Here is an 8,655-nt window from a genome sequence, read left to right as displayed (position 1 = left end):
CCGCCACATGAAAGAGCGAGAGCTTCTTATCAGCGTGACCACGCCTCTGTTTTTGTTATTGTCACTCCTCTAATCCGACTGCGTTCCGGGCTACTCCTGCTTGAGCTGATTCCCTGGTATAAATCCGAGATTTCGTCCGTTCAGAAATTTGTGCATCGCAATCGATTTCCGCCACCTTCTGCGATAGCTGTTGCCGTTTGCCATAACTACTGAGTCTGTTTCGATCTATCGAGCAGTGTTTATTGAAGTAAAACGACTCGAAACCATTTTGTCGGGTAGCTAGATTTCGGATAAATTGACGACACAGAAATAAATCACCAAACAAAAAAAAACCATTCCAGCTGTTTCTTCTGTTTATTGTTTATCGTTTCCGTGTCGTTTTGTTTCGTTTTTTTTTGCTTCGACTATGTAGTGTGTGTTTCACAGTTTTGTTTGGATTTCGTTCGGTTCACTTACTGCCTTTACAATACAATCTGTCCTGGACCATCCGTTTTTGTGGTCCTTCGAGGGCACTCGAAAACATTCGCCATTGCGGTTGTTGTTTCAATTCAATAGCTTTTTTCGCGATTCAATTAAATGTTAATAGAATAATAATAATAATATACCATAATATAATAATATTATTAAATGACTATTTTGCGATACTACAATTTTCTGCCCTTCATTTTCGTGTTTGATAATATCCCACACATTACTTCGCTTGCGATACTCGCGGTTGCACTTTTTGCGCGGTCTCCGTTCGTCTGTATACGTGTCTGTGTTCTTGTAGCAGTTGTGAAACGATTTGCTGCAGCGCGTCAGGAAACTCATAGCCCAAGTCGGCCCAAGTCGGCCCAAGAACACTGGCGACATCCTGACCTAGTCCGTGAGTTGCCGTAACTATGAGTTTAGCTTTTCGTTAAACCTAGCGCCTGACTTCAGTGTGTGAATGAAGCACGCTTTTTATCTTTAAAAATATTAACATCTTTAAGTTGCAAATTTTGACAAAACAATAGCGTCATTGCAAATCATAACAAACATCCAGTGGAACGAAAAAAAAGAACGCTAGCAAATGAGGATCAAGATCAAGATAATTTTCCTGACCGGCCAATCGAACGAGTTCGCTCGGAAGCGTATGTGTATGCAAAGCGTGTCACGCGCCATACCGGTTTCTTTGTCGCAAAAGCAATGGATGTGAAAACACCGAGAAGGCTCACTCGATTATACATGATTAGAGAGAGTTTTGATTTGAGGTATCCGTTTACACTTTGACATCGAAAGGCAAAAACAAAGCTCGCAACAGCACAAGCTAACCGGTGGTGGACCCACCAACAGAGAAGCCTACTGCGGCAGACGAGATGGCCACCTTGATGACTGTGACTCTCATTACCGAACCACACACACCAAAAAAAAAATATATATATATATGTACGTTATATGTATAAATCAAAGCATTCACGTATGCGCGCCCCGGTGTGGGGGGCCTACTACGATCACAATATATAACGGGCGGTCCGAACCACCCGGTGGTGGCTTGGGGAGTACGTAAAAAAGGCTAACTTTTTCCTAACCTACCAAAATTTTACAGCAACGAGCGTGTTCCGTCGTCCGTTCCGTTGCGTGGTTATGTGTCTCGTTCGTTCGGTTCACAACAATAGAGTTACGTCTATTACCGCCCCAATCTTCATCTTTTTCTTCTATCGTATTGGTTGTCTTTCTAGCTTTCCGCAGGAAATGTACGGTGAGTCAGGTGTGTCATATCGTTCGAGTTCGCTTTATATTATGGAACTTTTCCTATCTCACTCATCACTCTCTCTTTCTGTATCCCTCTTTGTTGGCAATTTCCATCAGGGAAAGCTTTTCCTATTGCTGCGGAATTCAACTGACAGAGAGAGCGAGAGAGAGGGACATTGAGATAGAAAGTGTTTAAGGGAAAGAGAGAGAGCACAAGAGGCCCAAAGCTTTGTCGTTCGAGAGCGTTGCAGCAACGGAAAATCAGCAACATCAGCGCCTACTTCACTAAGCCCAGCACATCAGAGCGCGTAGCGTTGCAGCAGTAGGCGAGTTTCCTTTCTCGTGGTCGTGGTTGTCGTCGTTAGTCGGTCGGCAGAAAGTTGTACATGGATCACATGACCAGTATCTGGAGTCCCACTCATTGGTCTATGGTGGTGGTGCGGTAGGGACGCCGGTGCGGTTCCGGGGTGTAGTTGATACGCGTTCGCAAATGTTGCGGCGAACCGGGAACACTTTCCGAGCCGCGCCGTGGCGGAAGCGGCGGCGACGGTGACGCTGAGGTGAACCTGTAACGGACCGAAACAGAGCAGGGCGATCAGTCGAATCCGTTTCCAATGGGTCTGTGTTAGTTGGGAGTCACTCCGCGCCACTCACGGTCTACGATTCAGCAGCGGCGATCCCGTGTGTCCCAGTTGTTCCAGCTTCCGTTGCAGCAGCAGTGGCGATTGGCCCCGATTGAACCTGAGGGTGAAAAGGGAGGCGGTCAAAAAAATCGATCTTTTATTTTGATCATTTCCCGATCATGGCGCACCTTGGAGGAGGATCAGGACTACGGTGTCGTCGATCGGCCGCGGCACTGTTGAGCACGTGACTGCCCATCGGAACGGTGTGGCCGATTGTCGAGGGTATCGCCGACGGTGGCTGCACCACGTACCCGCCACCGATGGCCGACGGAACGGTAGAGGCAGGGGATTCGAATGCAGGCTGCGGGTACGGTGTGTACTGCTGCTGGAAGAGGTGCTTCTCCTTCAGTGTCCGCTTGTCGCCCGACGATGAGGGTCCTCCAGTGCCGGCACCACCACCACCACCGTTGCCATTGTTGCTCAGATTTAGCTTGACGAACGATGCAAACCGACGCTTTGCCAAATCTGCAATGGAATTAAACCAGCCTGATGTGTGTGTGTGTGTGTGTGTGGTACGAAAAGGAGTAGCACACATTGGCGCACATCCCGAAACCGCACATCGTGAGCCGTGATGTTGGGTGATGTCGATGACGATGTGCGTGGCCCCCGAGACGGGCCAATTCCAGAAAGCAAACAGAACACACAAGCCACGACGACGTGCGTTCAACCGGTTGCGAATCGGTTTTGTTTTTTCGAAAGCCGATTGTGAAAATGTCAGCAGCAGCAGGCGGTGCGCGTAATACGATAGCAACAACAACACAACATAAGGCGGCGCGGCGCAGCGCACAAAGTAAAACAAGCCAGAACAAGATGAAGAAAGAGAAAGAGAGAGAACGAGAGTGAGAGAGAAAAAAAGAGAATACTAAATGAATGCATTCCGAACGAGTGTGCGGTGGCGGCGGTTGCGTGAGAGATGATTGTCGTGAAACGTAGTTTAAGCTAACTTTCTCGCTACAAGTCAATAGCATTTGTGATATAAAAAAAACTAATAAATAAAAAAGCCTCGAAAAGCACGCTAAGAAACAAGCTACAGTTTGCGTACGGCCGACAGCAAAGCGAAATGGTAGTTACCTGTCTCGTCCTTGATACCACCACCATCAACCGTGCTTCCCGTCGCCGTTGGGTTTCCATGGCGACCAAAAGCCGACGGCTGTCGATCGTGGTAAAGCGGTTGAGCCATTGTGCTGGTCGTTGTCGTACCGTACAGGGACCGTTCTGCTGCAGGTGATGATCCGCTCATATTGAGCATCACCGTCGTGCCGCCACTGGCACCGCTCCGATCGATCACCTTGTCACAGCGGCCCGCACCCTTCATACCCCGACTGAACGTGCTGAAGAAGGTGGACGAGGAGGACGTCGAAGGTGCCCGGTGCTTGGGGCTGTTCGTTGCAGCACACGGATGCTGCTGCTGGTACACGGGGATACCGGAGGGCGGTAGGGGCGATGCGTCGTACAGGTGGTTCGATGGCGGTGTCGCAGACAGCACCGGGTGCACCCCATGGTGAACGGTGCGGTGTGCCGGCAGCGGACTGTAGCGTATCATGCGCGGTGAACCGTCGATCGCACTGCCACTGCCGGTTGCCGTGGTAACGTACCCATGGGACACGTAGATTGCCGTCTGTTGCTGGTGCAATGCTTCGCGCTGCTGTTCCAACAGTTGGTTCTGCTGGTGATAGAACCGCTGAAGAACTGAAAGAGGTCCGTGCATCAGAAAAACTCACTCGTCGGCTCGGAATCGGTCGGCAACTTACCAATTGGACTAGTGTTTCCCTGCAGATGTTTGTACTGAGTATCATCGTGTGCCGGCGACGGTTCGTGCGCCTTCCGGAGTAGAATCAAGGGCGAGGAGGAAGAAGGATTGCCTAGCGCCGGTCCACCCGACCCGTTGGTGTGCGCAAACGCATTCTGATACGTCGCTCCGGTCACGTCACCGTACATCGGCGGTGGTGGTGGCGAAACGATGGTTAGTTTCGGATCGCCACCGGCCGGCATCGTTTTGCGTGACGAAAATGGCGACGTGGTTAGGTTCTTGAAGATGCTCTGACCGAGACTACTGAGCGAGGACTCCTTTTTTGGGCTTCCGCTACCGTACTCGGCCGTGCCGCCACCGCTGGAGCCACCGCCAGGCCGTCGTGACAGGAACGGCGAATGTTTGTACTTGCGGGGCAACGGATGGTGATGAAGCTGCTGCTGCTGCTGGTGGTGGTGGTCGGGACCGAGTGATCCACCATTTCGGTCGGCCACGATTGGGACGCTGGTGCTAGTAATGGCACTTTTTGGTTGCAATTTCGATAGATACGGTGCCTGAGGGGAGGGCGTTCGCCGGGGATCGAACACCGGAGAGGAAGACGAGGTAGTTGTTGCGTGAGGCTGTGGCGCTCCGACGGTGGCTGTGGGCGTCGCCAGGCTAATGGTGCTGAGCTTGCTCTGTATCATTTGCTGCTGCTGCTGTTGATGCAGTTGCTGGTGAAGGTGATGCTCCGCCGATATCTGTGGCCGGTGGCTGAGGTTGTTGGGCTCCATGCTGTTGTTGTGGTTGTTGTTGTTAGCGGCAATGATGTGTGGGGCCGATGAGTTTGCCATAATGAACGGGCTGCTGCTGCTGTTGGTGCTACAGTTGGCGCCGGATTTGATGGGAATCGAGGAGGCAGCGATGGCGATGGTTTGCTTTTGTTGGTTCGATTGTGCCTGCACCGCTTCCGTCAAGCTTCCCAGTGGTGTCGGTATTCTACCACCGCGAGATTTGGTCGGTCGGGCACGAACGGGTGAAAAGAGTGAAAGACAATCGGACACAAAGAAAGACGGAATAAGTGAAACTAGCTAAACGAGATCGTAGCACACGGCACAAATGACAACATGTACGGTTCCCATGGGGATGATATGCATATATACAGTCTTACTTTCACAGTGTGGCTGGCTCACTTGTCTCGGATGGACTCTAAGTAGGCGTATGGAATGAACATTTCACGAGACGACGTTTCGTGGAAATTTCACATTTTCATTTTAGCAGAAATAAATTCAAAGTATTGTACCTAATAAAATCATTTAATTACAAGCAGTTTTTTTTGCTGCGGTTTACGATGTTAGTGAATAGAAAAGCAACAACCATACGAGGCAGGCGTTAGGCTGTTAGTTGTATAAGAAAAGAGCGATAGTAAAGGAGAAAATAATAATAAATAGAAATTGCCAACCACACAACTAACATAACAACAAAAGCAAAAAATACATAAAAAATAGATAAAATAAATGCAAGCAGCAAAAAGGAACCTAACGAAGTGTATGTGTGCATAGAAGCGGTGCGTAAACAACGAGCGACAGGAAGTGATCGTGATCGGTAAGTGTGCTGGATTGGTGTGTAATACTTACTCATAGAATAACTTAAAAATTACTAAAGAAATTCATTACCTACAAACGAGAAAAATTAATGTGTCAAACAAACAAACAAACGTAACGAAACGCAGCAGTAAGATAGGCAAAAAAGGATGGATGCATGTTTCGCGAGGAGTTATTAAGGAATTTCCGGTCCATTTTGAAGATCGCAACTCTGGAAGCTGCTTGGGGTTCATTTTAGTTGCACCGCGCACAACAGCAGCCCGATTAGAGGCAATTAGAGTGAGCGTATTTGTTCGTTAGGGTGGTTAGAAAAGGTAAGATCCAAATCCGGAACACTTTAAGCTGCAACGTGGAGTTACGGAATAGAATTCGTATGCGTCGTTGTGAATTGTAAGTGTAATTAGCAGCGCCGGTGCGGAATGCAGGCAACACTCTAGGGCTCACTCGCGTAGTCATGCTCGCGGTTCGGAAATTTAAAAAGAGGCCAATCGGGCAAAACGCTACTCGCTTGGAAACTGGAAAAAGTTTACGGGGGAACAGACTGGCTCTCATCCGGGAAAGGTGTCGGAAGTTGGGCTCACCTGGTTTGTTCCGACGACGCGGCACAGGCACCGGCAAGTGAGACACCGGAAGCGGCGGCGATTGCTGCGGTGGCACCGGCAGCAGGTTGCGGCGGACTGGTCAGCTGAATGCCACAATTGACGGCCACGTTGCGGAACCACTCGCCGACGTTGATGGTGGTGTCGTGTTCGGCACGCTGCAGAAAGGCATGCCGCAGTAGATCCGGATACTTTGGGCGCGCTAGGTAGTCTTTCTGCAGACAGCGCTGCACGAAATCGCGAAACTCGACACTAAAGTGCTGGTCCTCGGGCAAACGGGGCGGGTTCGAAGTGAGCACTTGGGTCAGCACCTCGAAGTCGTTGACGCAGCCCCGGTACGGGAACACACCCGTAGCCAGCTCGACCAGCGTGATGCCCAGCGACCAAACATCTGCCCGGATGTCGTAAACCGTATTCGAGGGATCGATTCGCTCAGGCTGAAAGAAAGACGACCCGAGTCAGTGATGGCAACGGCCACGGCCAATCCGTTCCCGTGCACCTACCGCCATGTATGCAGCGCATCCGGCCGACCGTGTGCGAGCGTTCGAGTCCACCAGCCGGCCACTAATGCCAAAGTCGCACAGCTTGATGTTCCCCCGATCGTCGATCAGTATGTTCGAGGGCTTCACGTCTCGGTGGATCACGCGGTGATTGTCCTTGAGGTAGGCGAGGGCACGGACCGTCGCTACCGTCACCTTGCCCAGAATTTCCTCCGGCACCGGTTTGCTGGACTTTTTCTGCAGCTTATCGAAGCACGTCGTCATCAGCTCCATGCAGATCCACACGTCCGCATCGCTGATGAAGCAACCGAGACACTTCACGATGTACTTGCAGTTCTCGGACTTGAGCACCACGTCCAGGTCCATGATGATGCGCTTGTTTTCCTCGTCGTTTCCGGTGCGCCGCATTTGCTGTTGAAAGACGGAGCATAAATGAGAGGACGATGGGGCGACCGGGGCCGTCGTTACCTTCACAGCAATGATGGCACCGCTCGGATTGTGCCGCATCTTCACTACGTGCCCGCTAGTGCCGTTGCCCAACTCGCCCAGATCTTCCAGCTCGCTCTGGGGCGTCCGGTAGATTTGGTTGTTGATTTTCAGCAGACCGCTCTTATCGACAATCTTTTGAAACTTGAGCTCCGATTCGCTGCGGCGCTGCTCCATGACGGGCAGTGACAGCACGACCGGCCTGTTTGCTGTAATGAAGCATGAAAGAGAACGAATTGGTTATTCGGTATACGGGCCACACGGAGAACGCCTTCCTTACGTCCTGGGCCACCCCCCATGACACCGCCAACACGGTTCGGACGGCCCGTCGTGGACTGCGCCGGAAATGTCATGGATGGCGGTGTGGGTCTCCGCGGGTTTCGGATAGAGTTTTCGATTTCGGTGATCCGATTGTCTATCGACATGGTGCCGTTTTTGGTGCGCTGCTTGTCTCCGGCGGCCGTATCGCTGTCTTCGCTGCCGTTGTTGTCGGATGGTGGTGCACCCGGGTGCTTTTCCGTCGGCTGCATTTGCTACGCGGCACCGCCACCTGCAGATACTGCCACGGTTGGTGGCCAACGCGCTACCGACCGATTCGGCCTTCGGCTCTCGGAACGGGCACGGCAGATAACTCCGCACCGGATCCGCACGGCACCACTATCGTTCAGCATTCACTGCCCGTTATCCTTAGAGCATGCGAACGGCTTCGCACTAGGTTCTCATCGGAACGGCCGTCCAGCGAGCGAGAAGCGGGCCAACCATCAATCTACCCACGGTCGCGACACAGCACTCAATCAAAAGCCCGAGCCCGAGGTTAATCTGCCAATAAGAGATCGTTTAGGAACGCGCCTACTTGATGCAACTTGCTGCGAATGTCGCTGTTGCTGCTGGTGGTGGTAGTGGTTGTGCTCTGGGGGCTTAGAAGGACCGGTGCAAAAGGCCGAACGACGGCTGGGACACGTTAGGTGCGGGGTCGGGGTCAACAGAAACGGCTCGCTGCGTGTCCTTTGCAAAGCCCACCGCACTGATATCGGCGACAAGGGGCGCACTTTCGGACGCACGGGCACGGTTCACTGCACGGTACACCTTTTTCCCTTCGCTGCACAATCCCCATCTATCTGCTCTTTCTCTTTTTTCTTTTATTTGTGAGTTTTTATGTGAAATCGATGGCAGACGAGCGCACTTGCCGCGCGGCACCAAATGTCCCCTTTTGTGTGTTGTGTGTGCACCCTTCGCTGTCAGTCGGTGGGAAAAGAGGCAGATTTTGGACAATATCCGAGCGGCATCGCTCCCGATAATGTTCTCGTTAGTGTTAGAACGATTTTTAAGTGAAAATACACA

The 8,655-nt window shown here is 51.5% G+C and overlaps 1 protein-coding gene across 1 annotated transcript; it reads right to left on the bottom strand.

The window, feature by feature from the left end:
• Nucleotides 1–1,390: 1,390 nt before the first annotated feature.
• LOC128274496 (dual specificity mitogen-activated protein kinase kinase hemipterous-like) lies at nt 1,391–7,938 on the bottom strand. The gene is made up of 9 exons (XM_053012713.1): nt 7,595–7,938; nt 7,297–7,523; nt 6,832–7,239; nt 6,311–6,765; nt 4,148–5,124; nt 3,468–4,085; nt 2,525–2,882; nt 2,368–2,454; nt 1,391–2,279 (listed from the first exon to the last, which is right to left on the bottom strand). The coding sequence occupies exons 1-9, from the start codon at nt 7,842–7,844 to the stop codon at nt 2,132–2,134; spliced, it is 3,528 nt and encodes a 1,175-aa protein (XP_052868673.1). The 5' UTR covers nt 7,845–7,938; the 3' UTR covers nt 1,391–2,131.
• Between the last annotated feature and the right edge of the window lie 717 nt (nt 7,939–8,655).

The sequence above is a fragment of the Anopheles cruzii genome, chromosome 3, assembly GCF_943734635.1.
Source record: "Anopheles cruzii chromosome 3, idAnoCruzAS_RS32_06, whole genome shotgun sequence".
Taxonomy (NCBI): domain Eukaryota; kingdom Metazoa; phylum Arthropoda; class Insecta; order Diptera; family Culicidae; genus Anopheles; species Anopheles cruzii.
Note: the sequence above shows the minus strand (reverse complement) of the source record. Positions and strands in the feature narration are given on the sequence as shown.

What these genes read in the sequence shown, in the direction of transcription:
- LOC128274496 (XM_053012713.1), bottom strand. Translation starts at nt 7,844, where the DNA reads ATGCAGCCGACGGAAAAGCACCCGGGTGCACCACCATCCGACAACAAC. An exon ending in CATGGGGGGTGGCCCAGGAC is followed by an intron (nt 7,524 to 7,594) that starts GTAAGGAAGGCG and finishes GCTTCATTACAG; the next exon opens with CAAACAGGCCGGTCGTGCTG. An exon ending in GCGTCGTCGGAACAAACCAG is followed by an intron (nt 5,125 to 6,310) that starts GTGAGCCCAACT and finishes TCGCGGTGGTAG; the next exon opens with AATACCGACACCACTGGGAA.